The 20139-nt window shown below is 39.3% G+C and overlaps 2 protein-coding genes across 4 annotated transcripts in view; both read left to right on the top strand.

Annotated features, from left to right (window-relative positions):
* LOC107588944 (zinc finger MIZ domain-containing protein 2-like) overlaps positions 1-16343 on the top strand; it is a 56809-nt gene extending 40466 nt beyond the window's left edge. The window contains exons 4-19 of one of the 3 annotated variants that reach the window (XM_016277207.1): positions 2041-2234; positions 2640-2823; positions 3411-3632; positions 5350-5544; positions 6276-6374; positions 6605-6773; positions 7822-7963; positions 8064-8274; positions 8372-8477; positions 8898-9055; positions 9143-9210; positions 9911-9979; positions 10450-10694; positions 10828-10997; positions 12638-12841; positions 14141-16343. In XM_016277207.1, the coding sequence (XP_016132693.1) occupies positions 2041-2234; positions 2640-2823; positions 3411-3632; positions 5350-5544; positions 6276-6374; positions 6605-6773; positions 7822-7963; positions 8064-8274; positions 8372-8477; positions 8898-9055; positions 9143-9210; positions 9911-9979; positions 10450-10694; positions 10828-10997; positions 12638-12841; positions 14141-14248 (2544 nt within the window). In that variant the 3' untranslated portion in view covers positions 14249-16343. Of the gene's footprint in view, positions 1-2040; positions 2235-2639; positions 2824-3410; positions 3633-5349; positions 5545-6272; positions 6375-6604; positions 6774-7821; positions 7964-8063; positions 8275-8371; positions 8478-8897; positions 9056-9142; positions 9211-9910; positions 9980-10449; positions 10695-10827; positions 10998-12637; positions 12842-14140 lie in introns of all 3 variants that reach the window. The other 2 variants (XM_016277206.1, XM_016277208.1) reach the window with 2 other exon arrangements.
* Positions 16344-16813: 470 nt separating this feature from the next.
* LOC107588945 (peptidyl-prolyl cis-trans isomerase-like) lies at positions 16814-19729 on the top strand. Its single transcript, XM_016277209.1, has 5 exons — positions 16814-17018; positions 18364-18394; positions 18506-18594; positions 18676-18848; positions 19393-19729. The coding sequence occupies exons 1-5, from the start codon at positions 16950-16952 to the stop codon at positions 19523-19525; spliced, it is 495 nt and encodes a 164-aa protein (XP_016132695.1). The 5' UTR covers positions 16814-16949; the 3' UTR covers positions 19526-19729.
* The last annotated feature ends 410 nt before the right edge of the window (positions 19730-20139 follow it).

Below are 20139 nucleotides of genomic sequence, written 5' to 3'. Positions count from 1 at the left end.
GATTGAACATTCATCCCTCACAGCCTCGTTGTTATTCAAGTCAAATTAAATATGGCATTGACTCTAACTAAGGTCCATGTTTCCCTGTTCTGATCAGCGTGTGATGTAGTTTAGCTAATTATGGAAAGATGGCGAGCGATTATTGAGAGCGATCTGGTTTGATCCAGTTACACAGAAAACAGTAGACACTCACACATACACTCACACACACACACACTTACTCTCTCCCCCCCCCCCCCTTTCCCTTGGCATCGTTACTCTTTCCTGTCTCTAAGTGACTGGAGTCGCCATGGAAACATTGTGCCGAGTACCTCCAGAGCATGTGGCTGTGGCACGTCTGAAGTCACAGAAAGATCCTCTCTCTCTCTCTCTCTCTCTCTCTCTCTCACACACACTCACACTCACACTTTACACCATATGCTGATATCATACCAGGACAAAAGGCATAGATGGAATATAATATGGATCTGGCTGTGGATAATGCGAGGCGGATTAGTGAGAAGTGAATTAAGAGCGTTTTATACAGGAAGCACTCAGATGCACTAATAACCCCGGTGTCCGTGTGTTTCTCTCGCCCCGCAGTGACGCCTCTTACCCATATGATCCTGTCCCCTGGCAACAAGGCCCAAATCAGCCTGCCGGCTCCCTCTCTGTGGTAACCACAGTGTGGGGGGTAACCAATCCTTCACCCAGCCAGGTAAGAAGGGCCCTCTGCCGTGATGATGGCACCAGCTTGTTTACCTCAAAGAAAGCACAGCATGTTCCAAGAATGTCCTACTCATGTCTGTTTTTCAAACAAAACATTCTTGTTGTCAGTGAATCAGCAGATTCCATTAACAAACCATTTAGAATCATTCAGAGCAGTTCTTGTTTTACTGAGAAATACTTAAATATAGTAATTAATACATATGAATTACTTACAAATATATAAACTTAATTATAAAAATTATTTATCAATACATTAATTATTAATTATTATAATCATTTGTGGTCACTTCCGACTCAAACGGATACCAGTGAAAATTCATCATTTCCAAACCCCCACATACATGCGTACATATATTTAACTGTATCAGTGTGTTTTTTTTGTGTATGTGTATGTGTATGTGTATGTGTGTATATATATATATATATATATATATATATATATATATATATATATATACACACACACACATAAAAAAAAAAATACTTTTTGAGTTACTTTGTACAATTAAAACACTGTATACAGCCAAATAGCTCAAGTAGGGATAAACCTCACTGCAGTAATATTAACAAAGCTGATTGAACAAAGCATCATGCCCCACATTGTTAGTACATGCAGTTATCCATAACCATAAGCTCTACTCTTCTGCACAATGGTAACGACAGAAACTTCAACTTAGAAATTCTTTCAAATGTCAAACATAGCTGAACAATAAACATTAATAGATGTTTCGCTTTACTCAAAAACAAATGAAGTAGTACTTAATTTCAATATTTACTCTCCATATCCAGCCAAATGCAAAGCATGCTGGGAACTAACAATCACAGCCAAAATAAAACTGCAAAATAGAGCTAATTCTCTTGAAATAAATAGATAACCTTCTTTCCTTATTTTTTTTTTTTTTTAAAGTTTAATAAATTTTTCAATTCAAGCCTCAAAACTGCTTAAGTTTCCTTAAAAAAATATGAGGAAAACATAATCTCTTGGTTTTATTAGTGAAAAGTTCTCAAAATGTTCTATACAACACTAAACCACAATTTCTTTAATAAAATATACGCACTATTTTTAATTATCACCTTATTTTTTTAAATGAAAATTACAAAACCCCTGATTAATTTTTTACAGTGAAGTAGAAACTGCCAATGTGTGATTTAACTATCTAAATATTTGTGGGGTGTTTTTTTGTTTTTTTTGTGTATGTGTATGTGTATGTGTATGTGTGTATATATATATATATATATATATATATATATATACACACACACACATAACGGCAAACAAAAAAAAATTTAAGTTACGTTCATGACTAATCTAAAAACTCTTGTTGTCGGCAGGTTTTTGGCGCTCCCATGGGTCCAGGCGGAAACTCAGCCGGTGGTCACATGATGCCTGGCAACAGCCCGGGCATGAACTCCCCTCAGTTTATGAGCCAGCAGGGCTACCCCGAGCCCAACAAGGGCTTCATGCAGCAGGGCATGTACGGGCGGCCCAGCGGGGGATACCCGGCCGGGCCTGGATATGGGGGCAGGTGAGGAAAGCAAATATTGTCCAATGTCTTGTGTGGCTGTATTTAGACTTTGCTCCTCGTGGGAGTTGCGTGATGTCAGGCAGCCGGACGGACGTCACTGCAGTGGGGGATGTGTGTTCTGTAACGTTCCACCCCTGCGCTGACTCACAGAAACACACACTCATGTCCCTTAAGATCAATTTGCATCGCAATAAATCTTGTGAATCACTGACTCGGAGCAGTTAGTTTCCCCCTTGGCTCGCCAGACCAACACCTTACTGCCACGACAACGTGAATAATCAGCGCCACTTACGCCACCTTCTACAAATATGCCGGGTCACTTTATTCCGTAGCGTCTTAATCTTATTTTATGACACAAATGCAATACAGTTTATAACATGTTTGTCTTCTGTCTGTCCTCTTTAGTTACCCAAATAACGGAGGGGGTTCCCTTGGGATGCCGCCCCATGGAGTCCGCCCGCCCACTGACTTTACCCAAGCGGCTGCCGCAGCTGCTGTGGCCGCAGCCGCAGCCACAGCGACGGCCACCGCCACAGCAACTGTCGCCGCGATACAGGAGAAGCAAAACCAGGAGCTGAACTATGGGCCTGTAAGTGACTTGACTTGTTTGTGTTCACGTTATGTACGGTTGACCTTTGTTGCGGTGAACAGTACTGAAGGGAAGGTCACTGGAATAGGTCTCACCATGCTTAAATGTTTTAGTAATGAATCTTGTCACCTTGTTTAATATCTGTTTTTTTCATGCCGTTAATCTGATTGGTGCAAACGCGGCTTCATTTTTTTTTTTGTGGTAAATGCTTTGCTCTCCACTTCAGCAATTATTATCGTGTGACACACAGTAACCTCTGGTTTCATTGCGTTTAATTCGCCCCCTGCTGGACTAATGCATATAGACGAGCATTGACTCCAAAAACATGGCTTTAATTATTGCCGAAAAAAAATATTTTCCCCTCATTTTTCCAGAAGATTTCACATGCCGCCTGTCTGTCCGGGTTTAGACGGCAGACATCATGGCCACACAGGTCTTTGATTGTTTACAGTGGTGACCTAGTTGCCGTTTCCCTTTCATGCCCAGGACCTGACGGCCATAAGTCACGGCAGCAGGCACGTCTCCAGCCATTGTTACCCAACGCTGGTTCTGATGGGTGTGGATCTTTGTGTTGTTTTGCTTTGCAGATGGGTGGTGCTTCCTCTTACAACACCCAGTTCCTGTCGCACTCTGGACCCCGTGGCCCACCCGGTATGGCCCCCTCCGGAATGGTCAGCTCCAGACCTCCTTCCATGGTACCCATGTACCCACAGCAGGGCCAGAGGTTGCCCCAGCATCCCGTCTACCCAGGAGGCCAGCAGGGTCCTCCGCGCCACCAACAGGGCCTGAAACGCCCCTATAACTCTGACGTGAGTGGAGACTCATGTTCACCAACTTGAGCATTCAGATGTCAGAGTAAACACAGTTTAGAAAATATATATGACATCAACACAAAGGCCATGAGTAGGCCTGTCACGATAACAGCTTTTTGTTGTGCGATATATTGCCCCAGAAATAATTGCGATAAGCGATATTATTGTCATTTTAAAGACCATTTTATGCCACTGAATATATAATCAAAATGTAACAGCATAATAATGCGAGAAGGCCTACACACTTCCAAATGACAACAAACTTTTAATTTTTAAGAATATTTAGATCATGGAAATTAAGTATCAAAATATTGGATACCTTAAAAAACTTGAATAAATAGTAAATAAACATTTTCTAATAAAAAATGCAAAGTAACAAGTACAAAAAAAGAAAATTGCAAAAAGAACTTGTATGGAGATTTTTCCATCTACAGATTTTTTCCTGACCTTCTTTTCTGTGTAAATTAAGGGTGCACACTATTGCTGAAAAACACAATCACTACTTAGCAGTCAGATGTCCGTATGCACAAAGGCACAGATCTCTAAACAAGGCCATATCTGGAGATGAAACTTTGTTTGTAGAAGCATTTTTTAAAATTTGAACTAGCACCTCACGACTACACCACGTTATGTACGAGAAGCTGCAAAGACACTGGCGCAAGTGGAATGTACAAAACATGGTGACATTATTTTTAAGCAAATATAATGTGCGATATATTGCGTCACCAAAAATTATTGAGGTCATGTACATATATTGCGCGATAAGTCGATATATTGATTATTGCGACAGGCCTAGCCATGAGGTTCTAAGATATAAATGTATCATTCACAGATAATGCCATAATGCATTATGATGAGCTTAGGAAAAGTCATGCATGATGTTGCATGTAATTTATGATTAAATTACTTTTATTGTATAATATAGTTTAATATTATAAAATAAACTGCTGATGAAGAAAATTACATGACAGGAACAGAAAACAGAAGAGTGAAATATACTATGGGGTTTTCACATCACATCATTAGGTTAGCATCATAACTAAAGCTATATTCTACCAAAACGAATTGTGCGTCAGGACTTTCAAGGGTTTTGGCAGGGGTTTGTGAGTTGCTTCATTAGTAGTGTGTTCTAAATCGGTCACTTATGAAGTTGTATTTCAGTTAGGATGCTGCCTAGTTCACCAGATTTTAGTTATAGTATTTATTAATATTTTTATTTGGCTTTTATTTTTATATTTTTGGGTTGCATTTTAGTTTTAGTTTAGGTTTCAATAAATGTATATGCGTTGTCAATGTGACTTTTGCTTTTTCAGTTTTAGTACTTCAACTTAAACGTATTTCATTTCAGTTAGTTGCCAAAGCAGCATTTTACATTTTTGTTCAAGGTTTTTTTTTGTTTTGTTTTTAAGTTTTTCATCTTATTTTATTTTATTTAACAAAATATTTCTAATAGTTTTCGTTTTAGTTAAGAATAACACTGCATTAGTGTGGTTCCTCATTAGGTGGCAGACATGTTGAGATCACGTAACTAGTTGAGTATATTTAGATTTTGGAACAGCTAAAAAAAACATGGATTTTTGTTACAGTTACAAACTAGAAGTTGACTCCTCAAAACAACTGTCATTTACATAAAAATGATTTAGACAAAAAAAATATGAGCATAGTGCTGACAATTTGGTTCTGTTCTGGAATGACTGATGTTCTTTTCTTGCAGGGATTTCCAGGTCAGCAGTACGGTCCCGGGATGGGAGGCGGGGTCCCGTACCCAGGACAGCCCATGCAGTACCATGTCCCAGGGACACAGCGGTCCGCTCCTTCCCCGTCTTACCCAACCCACCGAATGCCCCTCCAGCAACCCAATATGGGCCAGTATCCTGCAGGACCAGGAAACCCCAACCAGTACTACAAGGTACAAAGATCATTGCTATTATTGCTCATACTTACATTTTTGGAAAAATCCCTGAGTATTAAACTTTGGCATGCTGCGGATGTGTGACACCTCAAATCAAGCTGCTTGTAAAGACTTGAGCCATCCTAGTAACCAAATTTAGGTACTTTCTAAAACTTGCAGTCATATTTTATTTATAGTCATATTTTTCAGTTTGAAAGCTGTCAGAAAGCTTTCACTTGCAAATTGCGACACACTGCAAGCAGCATCGCGTTTCCCAAAGAACAGGTTCCTTTTCTCTGTATTAGTGAGAAACAAGCTGCTGTTTTTAGAGAAACACACCAGCATTTGATACTGACAAATACAGCAGTGAACTTTAAAGAGGCAACTAGTCGTGAAAAGATTTTTTGGAAGTACCAGTGAAACACGAACCAACCTGGATGTCTTAAATTCCGTGCTGGGTTTGGAATTACAGTGGTAGATTATAACTATTGTCATATCACTGTAGTGTGCACTAAACGAGTGCATGCTTAGGCTCTGTTCCAAAACCTAGTGAACTGCCTACATAGTCAGGTCCAATTTTTAAATGTATGATGTTAGATACCTTCTTTTTGCTAATTTCTAAAGTATGTATCTCTGTGGATGAATCAATCCCAGAATGCACTGTGCCGAGCTCCCTAAGATTATGCTTAACCAAGGTTGACGTGCTCTGTTTTAAGCCTGATGTTGAAAGATTTGTGTTTGTTTAGCAAGCGGACCAGTTTAACGGACAGGGAAACAGCCACAATAGTGTGTCCTCAGGAGTGACGGGAGCCGGGTACAACACCTTCAACCAGGCCGCCGTCAATGGGGTTGGTGTCCTCTCTCGCATGCATGTGTGTTTGGTGAAATGTGAGTTGGTTGGAGCTGCCTGTTAATATTTCACCATTTCGTGTGAGCGCCTCGATCTGACTTTGGCAGCCGGGGTCCAAACTCCACTCAGCTGAATGTGTTTTTGCACAGTATCGATTATGAAAATCTGACTGTAAAGATAATCTGGCCACAGATTATAATGCCTGCACACACGTCTTGTCTTTCACAGCCCGGACGTGCGATGCCAGGATACCCCAGCTCTCCTCTCCCAGGAAACCCCACTCCTCCCATGACCCCTGGCAGTTCGATGCCCCCATATATGTCCCCCGGCCAAGACGTCAAGTCGCCCTTCCTCCATGACGTCAAGCCCAACATTAACTCTCTGCAGCCCCATACAGGTAACACTCGGCACTGAAGCCAAGCCAACACCCCCTCTTATCTCTGGAATGTGTTTATAATTCTCTTTGATATAAATGGAAATAAATATGTTTTGCTGTCACATAAAATGCTTATCACATAGAAAAAAGTTTTTTTTTCCTCTTTAACCCCTGAAGAAATTAACAAAATTTCTGACAGATATTTTAAATTGACATGAAATCAAATTCAACCATTTTACTGGCTTAATTGTGAATGGTTTATCTGCATACGTTGTTCCAGAGAAAAAAAAATGTTTGTCTTCAGGATATTTTATCAAAATATAGTAATTTGCTCAACAATTTTAACCAGATCATATAAAGACCACTAATCCAATAGATTCCTGATGGATTCAAAGTTGCGTGTACTTGTTTTTATCAAATGCTCTATTTTACTGAGAAATTGGTTAAAAAATTGGTTAAAATAATGCTCACTCACATAAGATGAAAACTTCATATGAAGTCATATAAACCTGCTTTTTTCACATAAGGGTAGTGTTTTATTAGTATTATTTACATAACACTATAGTATTTATCAATATTTTAATTAGCTTTTATTTTTATATATATATATATATATTTTTCATTTTAGTTTAGTTTAAGTAATCTTGATAAGTACTTCTGTCGTTTCTATTTAGCTTTAATATCTTTTCATTTCAGTTTTATATTTAGTAATTTTAGTACTACTTCATTTTAGTTTAGTCAACTTAAACTCAAAAATCAGACATGTTGCCTTGGCGTCAAAAAGTTTTTCAGCAAATATTTGTATTTTATTTTATTTCAGCTTTCACTTCGATTTTACTAGTTTTAGTTTTAGGTAATAATAACAACACTGCATAGTTACAAGCTAAACTGAAACTTGAAACTGAAACCGGAACACACCGATAAGTGTCAACAAAAAATCTAGTATGGCTGCTAAAAAAACTTTGTGCATATTCGATATTTATAAGATGCCTTTGTTTCTTGCCATATGAGATATGAATGAAAGCCGTGTAGCACCTCAGTAACTGAAACTCTGCTCTTCTGTCTGCAGGAAACCCCAGTGATGACCTACGTCTGACCTTCCCTGTACGGGACGGGGTGGTGTTGGAGCCTTTTAGATTGGAGCACAACCTGGCTGTCAGCAACCACGTCTTCCAGCTGCGAGACTCCGTGTATAAGACCCTTATGATTAGGTCGGACATTTTCATCCCTTCCAGCATCTCAGGGACTGTTTGTGAATGTGTCAGTGTTGTCATGTTTAACATGTTATCTTATCTATCATGGGTTTTACAGGCCTGACCTGGAGCTGCAGTTTAAGTGCTATCACCACGAAGACCGGCAGATGAACACCAACTGGCCGGCGTCGGTACAGGTGAGCGTCAACGCCACGCCTCTCACCATCGAGCGCGGGGACAACAAGACTTCCCACAAACCCCTTTACCTGAAGCAAGTGTGCCAGCCGGGACGCAACACCATCCAAATAACGGTCACAGCCTGCTGCTGTGTAAGTACAGAGACTCGCATCGCACATTTACAAACAGCCTGACTGATATGAGTTTTATGTGGGCCAGCATTCATTTCCTTTTTCTTTTTTCTCGCAGTCTCATCTTTTCGTGCTGCAGCTGGTTCACAGGCCGTCTGTGCGCTCCGTGCTTCAGGGTCTGATGAAGAAGAGGCTCCTGCCAGCGGAGCACTGTGTCACTAAGAGTGAGTGAACACTTTTGCATACACTTTTTAAAATATATATTAATACTTTTATTTACTAATGATGCATTAAATAGATCAAAAGTGATAGCAAAGACATAATTGCACTTATTCATCAAGGAATCCTGAAAAAAGTATCATGGTTTCCACCAAATTATTAAGCAGCACAACTGTTTTCAGCATTCAGCAATGCAGTAAATCAGCATATTAGAATGATCTCTCAAGGATCATGTGACGCTGAAGACTGGAGTAATGATGCTGAAAATTCAGCTTTGATCACAGGAATAAATTACACTTTAAAAAAAAGTCACATAGAACACCGTTATTTTAAATTGTGATAATAATTCACAGTTTTTACTGTATTTTTGATCAGATAAAAGCAGGAAAACTCAGAAACCATGACAATTCTTTTCTCCTCCACAGTTAAGAGGAACTTCAGTAGCGGTACCATCCCAGGAACTCCCGGCCTTAACGGCGAGGATGGTGTGGAACAGACAGCCATCAAGGTGTCGCTCAAGTGTCCGATCACCTTCCGACGCATCCAGCTTCCTGCCAGGGGCCACGACTGCAGACATATACAGGTGATGAGGCCTGCTAGCATACGTTTGAATCACATAACATTTTAAAGTCAATTTCTGTGTCAAAATAACATCTTTGTTGGTCCACAGTGCTTTGACCTGGAATCATACCTGCAGCTCAACTGTGAGAGAGGAACTTGGCGTTGTCCTGTGTGCAAGTAAGAATCATCTTCTAATTTTACCTTTCATCTCCATGGCATTTTTGTTGTTTTAATACTAAGAAAATTATTTGGTATGCACAGTATATCCACACCGTAGTGGTAATCTGCCGATATTATTTCGGGAAAATTCTCTTAAACTTATTAAAAACACTAATAATTTAATAACAGTGCTAAATGTAGTCTATAACAAATCTCAAAATGAATATGCATTTTTCATACTATATTTTATAATGCTATGATGCCTAAATTCACTTTTAAATTCTAATATTTACATGAATGACTTTAGTTTATAATGTTTTGTGTCATTTATCTAGACAAAATACTATATAATTTAAAATTTAATATTAATATATATTATTGTTAATCTAATATTTTAATATAAAATTTAGTTTTTATTAATGTTAGTTTTTTTTATTAATATTATAACAAATACTAATATTAATGATTCAAATATTACTAATATTAATATTACTACTAAAAAAATAAAGAATTAATATTAAAATTAGAATAACATTTATTTATATTATATTTTTTATTCATTGTTATTTGGCCAAAAAAATTGAAATAATTATTGGCTTATCCTATTTGCCTGAATAATATCATATTGTATAAAAGTGCATTCCTAATAAAAATGTGTTTTGTATGGTATATATCTGACGTATTTGTATAATTTTACAAACTTCTCTGTTCCTTGCAGTAAAACAGCCCTTCTGGAGGGGCTAGAAGTGGACCAGTACATGTTGGGCATTCTGATCTACATCCAGAAGTAAGTTTTTATATAATCTCAGCATCTAAACTGTGATTGCAGAGATAATGCAGAGATCCTAAATGATACTATTTTTAGCTGTTAACTGCATGTCCATGGACTGTTCCCTGACCATGTGACGCATATTGCACACAAAAATGGCAAGAGCTGGGTGAAATAGACATATTCAGTATGATTGGCTGGCATCTATCCAATTTCTCAGAGTAAGAGTGCACATTTTTTTGTTTATAAGTTCCCAGGCTGTTATTAAGCATTTCCAAGCAAGAACTGATTGCTGGATTTACCCAATTTTGTGAAGTTCATGGCATTAGTATCACCAGTATTATCCAGTTTGGGTTCATAAAAAGTGGTCAGTTGCTGTATGTGAGGGTCAAACATACTCTTTCTGTCTAGGTTTAAGGTTCTTGGCCACTATAAGCTGCAGAGTGTTCTGTATTTTAGTTCTTAAACTCCTTTTTTCTTGTGTTTAGTTCGGACTACGAGGAGATCACCATTGATCCGGTGTGCAGCTGGAAGCCAGTCCCGGTGAAACCAGATCTACATATTAAAGAGGACCCAGACGGCCCTGCCCTGAAACGCTGTCGCACCTTGAGCCCTAGTCATATGATCTTGCCCAACGTCATGGAGATGATTGCAGCTTTAGGGCCGGCCTCCTCACCCTACCAGTCTATGCCACAAGGTGGCAGCAGCAGCACGCCTGATTATCCCAGCCAAGGTATGCGTCACATCCAACTGTAAAGGCCTCATAGTGACCACAAAAGCATTTATATGAATACATTTTGTAGTCATAATTTTTTGGACAAAATGCATTTTGACCTCCATTTGATTTATTGTTGCATGTCTTTCAGGTGGCTCAGGATACTCTAACCAACCAGGCTTCTCAGATTTCCCCAATGCCCCTGGCACACCGACCCTGGGGGAGTTTACTTCTGGGCCGCCCCCTCTCTCCTACCAGTCTGACCTGCCAAGTGGCCTCCTTACCCCTGAAAAACCTGTGGGACACCCGATGTCAGGACAGGTGGGTTTTCCTATCATTTCATAAATTTCCTATCATTCATAAATTTCACCTCAAGGAATTGATAGAGTATCTATCTATCAGTGTTAATTTCCTCAACGAAGACAACGACGAAAAATATTCGTTAACAAACATTTTTTCTGTGACTAAGACGAGACGTTGACGAGCTAAAACGAATATCTGATGATAAAAACTATAACGAAATGTATACATCCTATAGGCTACTGTCTTGTCCTTCAAAATGTGTGTCCCTGTCATTGGATCGCAATCAGATTAGTGGCGTTTGCATATCTAGTCTCAGTATGGCTGCCGCAGTGGATGGATAGACCAAAATGCGAACTAGCGATCTGAAACAATGGCCTCAGCACCCGAAGGGGTAGGGGTAAGGTGACCAGACGTCCCGGGAGTCACAATTCGTTGTAAATTAACTTAGTTAGTGAAGGCGGGATAGGCGGAATCGCACTGATAGAAGTGCTCTCTCTCGTGCACACTCCACTTCTTCAGTTCTCATATACAGCGCGCGATCAGTTCTCAGTGCTCAAATACACACACAGCAGTCCATCTATCTACAGTCTATCGTGTAGAGTATCTCACGTAAATACAGTCGGTTATGGATTAAGTGAATGTAAACAGGTGGGTGAAAACTGAACGTGTGTCAGTATTACATGCATGCCTTCCGTCTTAAAGGGACAGCGTTCCTAATTAAGTACCTATCCGTGTCATTAATGTGAACCAACAAAAGATGATAAATAAATATGTTAAGTAAACCTACTGTATCTGAAAAATGAGTTTCATTTGTATCTCTTTCGTATTTGTCTTATTGTCTTATTCTGCTTCTTTTTCAAAAAATATAAATTATATATATTATATATGAACAACTATAATTTTTATAAGTTGCTACCTTTTCACTGTTAAAAGGATAGTTCACCCAAAAATGTAAATTGTCATCATTTATTCAAGTTTTTCCTAATTCAATCCTTGATTCGAATTTCTCATAAGCTTAATTGATTTGGTCTAAAGAGAGAATTAATTACTATTTTTGTTTGAAGACTACATATAAAATAGCTACCAAAATTTGTTTGACAAAGTAATGACTAAAGGTTGACAAAAATGCAATGGCTTTTCGTCTACTAAAACTAGACTAAAACTATGAAAGACTCAAATGACTAAAATGTGACAGACTTTTAAGCATTTTCGTCTCAAGATAAAGACTTAAGACTAAATCAAAACTGCATGTCAAAATTAACACTGCTATCTATCTATCTATCTACCTGTTCGTCCGTCCAACTAGCTAGCTAGCAAAAAAGCTCTAATGAAATAATTGTGTAAATCCATAAATGTGTTTTGACTATATGGCTTGAATGTACTGTACTGAAAATTACCCTCACCTTGGATATCCAAGTGTGTTTTACTGGCGTCTTGGTTTCTGTCGTTCCCGTATGCTGTCACGTATAAGAGCTATTCAAACGTCTCTGTGTGCGACAGCACAGCGCAGTGGTCCTCTCTGTCACTCGCAGCTGCTGCTTTTCCCACCACATCTCATCTGCTCTAAATGAAGCACAAGACGAGTCACTAAATTACTGTGCAGTGTGTTCCAGCTTCACTGTCTCTTTTTGTCTTTACACCTTTCCTCCTAAATAAAGATGCCTCACTCTAGTCGCATGGAGCCTTCCCACAATCCCCTTCAGCAACAGCAGCATCAATCTCTCCATGTTAACTCCAACATGGGTGCCCCCGGTGGACCCATGCACTCCCGCAACTCCTCCCAGAATCCCCGGATGCACACAGACAACTTTGTGTTGGGGGGCCCTGGGGGACCCGGCGACGTTTCAGAGCCGGCCCTTGATGTAAGTCAGAATCAATCATCTATTCCAGATCAAAGCAATGACTTTTGCCCATGGTGTCAACACTTTAAATTAGAGGTCTGCAGAGCACAACCGCCCGTTTCTGTGGGATTTTACTCTATGTACACCCACTACCAACTTAAAATGATCTTCTTCCCACCCGTTCTTGCTTAATTGAGGTCCCATGCATGCAGTTATGCATGTTTAAAGCTGTTCGTTCCCCTTTTCGGAAAGATTTCGCAAGCACTTTTGGGTAACGGCCAGCCCCACATCTGCTTTGGGACGCATTTGCGCTTATAAACTATTTTGGAATATTGGTTATAGTGTTCTACTCTTAAAGAGATAGTTCACCCTCATATCTATCCAAACCTGTATGACTTCGAAACAAAAAAGTGTCTCCATTGAAAGTCCAGATAATCAAAACTTAGAAGATCCAAAAAATTTCTTAAAATTGTATCCATGTAATTCAAGCTGTTTAATCCAAGTCTTGTAAAGAGATACAATCACTTTATATGTTGAAAAGATTTCATTTAGGCTTTTGTTCACATATGAACACACATACAGAGTGAATCACATCATTATAACAAATCTCATTGGTTTTCGCACATCATGGACGCATGTTTGAGCTTCCATGTTTACCATATGTGATGTGCTCTATGAATGTGTCAGTCATTGCTTAGCTGTAAATAAGTGTCTAAATTCAATCTGTTAATCAATTCATTTAATATGAATTGTTTTTGTGATGCGTTTTTGACCATTTTGGATCTTCTAAGTTTTGGTTACCTGCAGAGAAAGAAACATTCCAGATTTCATTAAAATTTCTTAATTTGTGTTTAGAAGATTAACCAAAGTCCCATGGGTTTGGAACGACATGAAGGTGAGTAAATGATGACAGCATATTCATTTTTGGGTGAACTATCCCTTTAACCACCGTGATTAAAGCAGTTCACAGATTTCCTGCAAAAATCAGTTCAAAAGATTCCATTTGAGCCTAGTGATTATTTAATTGATTCACAGACTTCGCAGCAATGTTGGAAACAGAACTGTTTTTGTGTTATAGAAAAATAACTGGCCATCTCCCCCTACAAATCAGACGTACTTTTGCTGGCGCAACAAATCTCTAATTTAATCCCACGATAATGCAGACCTCTGCTTTGAATGTAATTTATAGGTAAATAATTCAGCATGTTTATGAAAAGCCAGCTATGTTGAATTTATTATTACAATTATAAACAGTTTTGAGTGTCGTTTATATTGCCTTAGGGTGGTTCTTAACTCTGAATTTCCCTATTTGTTCTCCAGCTTCTCCCAGAGCTGACAAACCCAGATGAGTTGCTGTCCTACTTGGGTCCTCCTGACCTTCCCAACAACAGTAACGATGAACTGCTCGCTCTGTTTGAGAGCAACTGAGCCCCCCGTCCCGCTCATTCATCAGTCACACATTGCCGTCCAACACACAGCCTCCCTAAACCCTCACACTCCCGACTCATCGAGGGGAGCTTTGGGAAGCCTAGCAGATATCCGATTACGTCTTTGCACTGTTTCCTCCTGAGACTGGAATGCAGTGACTCATGGGAAGGTGCAACGAAGATCTTTCTTTTTCTTTTTTTCTTCCTCCTGTGACAATGTTACTGTTCGTCTGCTTCTCTGAACTCTGTCGAGATTTTATTGTGAATTTCAGTTTGAAAGAGTTCCCGCTCTTCTCTCGAATCATTTGTAGAAAGATGCCTCATCTCACATCAGACTCGTGTGGTGTAAATGACATTGTGTGGGGTGGGTCATTGTTCGTTTTTTCATTGCAGCTCCTGTTTTAAATCTAAATTAGATGAGGAATTCACTTCAGTGCTGATCTAAAGTACTACACTTCAGAAATCACACGGGGAAAGCCAAAGTGTCTCTGTTGTAACTTGAGAAAAACAAACGGATGAACGTAATTCTCTTAATAAACAGGCAGACTTATGTTTTATTTCTTCCTTTTTTTTGCCCAAAGATGACCACAAACTAGCTCCATGTGACGTATCATGGTTTTAAACCACAAATGACTTGATCTTAAGTGAACTTTACTTGAAGAAGACCTCAAGTGTGTAGCCTTTTTCCTTTTAAACGTGCTAATAGAGGCAATCACAATGTGTCAGACCTTAAACAGTAGCATTAAAGAAGTGCACTATTACATTTTGCACACACACCGAGCCCTTCAAGAGTTACTGTATTTGCCTTCACACGAAGGAAATTGAAGGCAAAGAGTCATTTTTTGTGACACCCACACAAATACACACACGCACACCTCAAGCCCCACTTGGTGTGTGTTTTGGCACAAACTCAAGACTAATTTTATGCCACACCCTGTTCTCTGTTTTCGTTTCTTTCCCCCTCAATGTTCTTTTTAACAACGGTCTTCCTCCCCTGTGGGTTTAAGGCCACGAGGTCTGGAGTTCTAGCATTACGGAAAAAGGACTAGAATCTGTGATTGTCATCGGCTCAAATCACACCCTCACTTGCGGACACATTTCACTTGCCCTTAAATATGCAAGTTTGGGCTCTTATTTGGTAGAAATTCTGTTTTCTTCGTCAACAAAATGTGTGAAGCTTTGAAACCAGACAGAGCACAAGCAGCCCTGTAGCACCTTGTAGACAAGTTGTAAGACAACACAAATGCACACAAGGACATTTTTTTGGACAAACACCTTCCCGTAGTGGGATTTTGCTCTGACAAATCTGGGTGGGTGGGAGTGTCACAACAGGAAATGGACTAATGTTTATAGCCACACTCGTAATTGAGGAGGAAAACATTGGGATTCATGTGAAATATGTACAGATATAGTATTATTATTGTCGCAGATGTGAACTTTCTCTCAACCCCATGATATGGAAAGAAAAAAAAAGGACATTTTAAACACTATGACAAGAGCTCATGTCAGGCATTCCCCCCCGTTTTCCATTCAGTGCTCGCTTTCTCGGCGTGGAGGGGAGATGAGTCTGCAGTCGATTCCTGTCTTGTCTGATTTTATTATTTATCATTGCTCTTTGGGCACCATTAGCGAAGTGCAGTTTGTATATTAACAATACAGGGAGTATCAAGAGTCGTCGGATATGCTTTTCTTCTTTATTTTTTAGTTTGAAGTCATTTGTGTATCATACAATTTTATCTTTGATTATATAATAATTGTTATTATAATTATAAAGATAATTGATGGGCCTGTATGCATCTCTCTTCCGTGTTAACTAGCAGAGTTTATGAATTTGTTAGAAAGAGAAAAAAAAATGAATTCACCATCAAAATCTGTGACCATGATCATGAAAAACTGAGAAACCAGCATCACTTGTTGATCAAACTGTTCAAAAAGATGTTTGACTGTCATGTGTTGGTGGATCACTAAGTTCTATCAATTGAATTAAACATGTACAATTGAAATCGATTTGTTTTCTAAAGATGTGAAATATTTCCATTATGTTTTATAAGTAAAGACTTAAGCCCCATTGCGTTTCATTGGCTTTATTTGGAGAGAGCAGAGCGGCACGTGACAAGGGGGCGTGTCCGGACAAAGGCCTGTGTCATGCAAGAAGACGGAGGGGGGGGGCTTTTTGTGTAACTCGGTTCGCTTCGTATCTTTCACTAATGCGTTGACATATCAGTTAGGACTCCATAATTTAGGAAATGTAGAAACAAATCAATCTAACGCTCTAAACATTCGTTATCCGTGATAACATTTTGTGCCGTAATGGCGAATTCAGCTGCTGGCCACCGCCCTCGCGCCATTACAGACCGCTGGTACACGCCCACACTATTCCCTCGTTGCTCATTGGATGGAACGCAGTGATGTCATTTCTAGCTACTCTAACGGGCCAATGAGGATGTCGATCAAACGCCCGCCCTCTGAACCTTGCGTTCGAACGCCGCGGTAATTTATTCATCCGCGCCGCCTCTGATTGGACAACGCGCACGTCATTCAGCGGATCCACGGCTTCATAGGTTCCAATTGAAAAAAAGGGCTGCTGGCTGCTTCTATATATTCCGTTTTCGCACGCGCCCTACTTCCCGATGAGCTGCGGCATTTTGTAGGATTCGTTCGGTGACTAGCTACTAATACAAATTGGGTTTTATTTTGCCATCATGTCCAATCCCAGGGTTTTTTTTGACATCACCATCGATGGACAGAGTGCTGGGAAGATTGTAATGGAGGTAGGTCACCGAAAGTGACTGAATAGCGGTTGATGGCAGAAAAAATAATGGCGTTTGCATTTGCATCACCCAGTCATTATGGAATCTAATAAATGCTTCCATTAAAAATCTTTTTAAAAGCCTGTGGTGCGTGTAACGTGACTGTTTTAGCGTCACTACTTTGAAATAGGCGGATGGGGGAAACAATTTTGCTTCCCGCGTGCCGAGCAGCAACATTGTTACATGTCGCTGTTTATCAGAGGCTATAATGTTGCCGGTTGTGCTTGACCCGGAACGCCGTCCGTCGACCTGAGCCAGACTCTGACAGCTGAGCGCACGCCGCAGAGTTTGCAGTCATTACAAGCGCAGGCTGCGCGTGTGGAGCGATGCGCACCACTTTTTTTTTTTTATACGGACGCCATTTTCACCATCATTTTTTTCATAACCCAAAGATGCCATTTTGAAAAGGGAGGGGTGAATAGTGGAGTTTGTCTAGCTGTCTAGCGAAACTTGTTCACCAGAACTGAATTATTGCATCCCAGCGCTGACATATTTTCACTTCTTCCCAAATGAAATTGTATTTTTGAATGCGCAGACCTAATTAAAAAGCGACTGGCCTTACACTTTGAATCGGGACTGCAGAGTAACTCGCGCGCTCGTGAATGTCGGTGTTTGCAGAGAAACGCGGAAGTCACGAGTTTAACCTGTTCTGTGTCACACCAGTAGAGCCCGCTCGGTCCTGTTACGCTTTTCCTATTTTAAGTTATGGTATAAAATCTATGCCTACTCGTTGTAAAATAGGAAAAGGTCACTACCTTCATACTTTAACAAGAAATATTAAAGTCACTGCAAAGCCTTTGATTAATTCAAAATGTACAATATATATATATATTTTTTTTTATCATTATTTTATCTCATTATTCATGGTTGCCTTTGATTATTTGTCTGTTCATTGTTTAAAATGTTGCATTAAAGTTTTGGTAAAAGTGAATCTTCGTGCATACAAGTGAAAAAGTACATTTATGCAGTTAAATTGCATTTTATTTTAAATTGTGTGTGTGTATATATATATGTGTGTGTATGGGTGTAATTTATTTTACACTAATTCAATTTGTATAGAGTACTGTTTATAGCAGTGTATATGTGTGTGTGTGTGTGTATATATATATATATATATATATATATATGTATATGTGTGTGTGTAGATGTTCTCAAAATGGCCAATTATTTTCTAATTAATTTAAATATTTAGAAACAGAAGTCCATTGATATTTACACATACTTAACAGAAAACTGCTTGTATGCAAAGTAAGCTTGGACATCAGCTTAATTTCTATTTCTGGTTTCCCCCCTCCTTTTGAAATAGCTGAGAGCTGATGTTGTACCCAAAACTGCCGGTGAGTATCTTTTTTTTTTGTTTTGTTTTTTTTCCCCCACATTAAATGGGTTTCTTATAAATAAATGTGGACTCTGTTTTCTCGTGCATTAATGTCTCCATATCTACACAGAGAACTTCCGTGCTTTGTGCACTGGTGAGAAGGGTTTTGGCTACAAGGGCTCTGGCTTTCATCGTATCATCCCCGACTTCATGTGCCAGGTAAGATCTGAACCCCGTCATGTTATCAGACGCAATGGTTTCCGCTCACACTGATGTCGGTCGATGTCACTCCTGATGTAGGGTGGAGACTTCACCAAACATAATGGAACCGGTGGAAAGTCCATCTACGGCAACAAGTTTGCGGATGAGAACTTCACCCTGAAGCATGGAGGGAAGGGAACCCTGTCCATGGCCAATGCCGGACCGAATACCAACGGCTCCCAGTTCTTCATCTGCACTGCTGATACTACTTGGTAAATGGCTTCTTTGAGCTTACTATTTTAATGTTAGATAAGCCACATAGTGACGTAGGTATGTGGGGGAGTGTTAGAACGAGCCGTTTTAGGTAGGTGTGGTTGACTCTTAACTTTTATAAAGAATATCTCTTTGGATTTGAGACTTTAGTCTTTGCAACTTTACAGATCTTCTTTATGCACCAAGAGCTTGTAACACTCCAAAGAGAAAGGAAAACTTGAAATCGCATCATATGACCCCTTTAACATCCTTGAAACCTTTCTATTGCACTAAAGGTTCTTTAGAGCAGTGGTTTTCAAACCTCTCCATGAAGTACCCCCAGCACTGCACGTTTTATGTCTCCCTATATCTGACACACCCTTTTCAGGTCTTGCAGTCTCCACTAATGAGCTGATGAGTTGAATCAGGTGTGATAGATGGAGACATACAAAATGTGCAGGGCTGGGGGTACTCCAGGACAGGTTTGAGAACCACTGCTTTAGAGTATAAACTGTTTAGAGCATTTCAATTTGATATTAGTGCTAAAGTTCTTTGTTTCTCCAGGCTCGATGGCAAACACGTTGTGTTCGGGAAAGTGGTAGAAGGATTGAGCGTAGTGGATGCCATGGAGGCTAAAGGAAACAGCAGCGGGAAATGCTCTGCCAAGGTCGTGATTGCTGATTGTGGCCAACTTTAATTGTTTCTTACTCCCCTCCCATTTCAACCAGGCACATTCCTTACTATATAGATTTTTTTTTCTTTTCTTTTTCTTTTTATTGCCATTCCTGAATGAGATGCTTATTCCATGTGTCATGGTCCTGTTTTATGTATTCTGACGGTCCCCAGGACACAATCTGTTAAACATGGATTAAAGATGGATCAAGATTCCTTTCAACAGGTTTTTGTTTTCTTTCTTTTCTTGGAACAGACAGCTCCGCTCAACTGTTAAAGAAATCTGAGATATTTCATTTAGCATGTGCTGATATGCTCTTGTAATGGAAGTCTTCAAAAGGAACCCATTAAAGTCTGTTTTGGTTCTAAAATGGCAGCGTTCTGCTGCAGTACTTTATTAGTGCATTGGTTCTCAACAGGGTTAACTAAAATTAAAACCATAAAACATTATTTGAAATGGCATAAATTAACTGGCTTTCTAACTAGCTTTTTATTTCAGCTAGCTGCTGAGGCAATTTTTTCATTTCGTTTAAATTGATGTACTAAAATAACACTAGTAAACTAAAAAAAAACACTACATAGAAAAACTATTTAATAAATAAAACCATATATAAACATTTGGAAAACAAAATTACTAAA

This window comes from Sinocyclocheilus grahami, unplaced genomic scaffold (assembly GCF_001515645.1).
Source record: "Sinocyclocheilus grahami isolate Dianchi unplaced genomic scaffold, SAMN03320097.WGS_v1.1 scaffold110.1, whole genome shotgun sequence".
Lineage (NCBI taxonomy): Eukaryota > Metazoa > Chordata > Actinopteri > Cypriniformes > Cyprinidae > Sinocyclocheilus > Sinocyclocheilus grahami.
This window is presented reverse-complemented; position numbering and strand designations above follow the sequence as displayed.

Bases quoted from the DNA above. Each gene is read 5' to 3' on its own strand.
- LOC107588945 (XM_016277209.1), top strand. From the start codon at position 16,950: ATGTCCAATCCCAGGGTTTTTTTTGACATCACCATCGATGGACAGAGT. The intron at 17,019-18,363 runs GTAGGTCACCGA...CTTTTGAAATAG, and splicing joins CTGGGAAGATTGTAATGGAG to CTGAGAGCTGATGTTGTACC. The intron at 18,395-18,505 runs GTGAGTATCTTT...ATATCTACACAG, and splicing joins TGTTGTACCCAAAACTGCCG to AGAACTTCCGTGCTTTGTGC.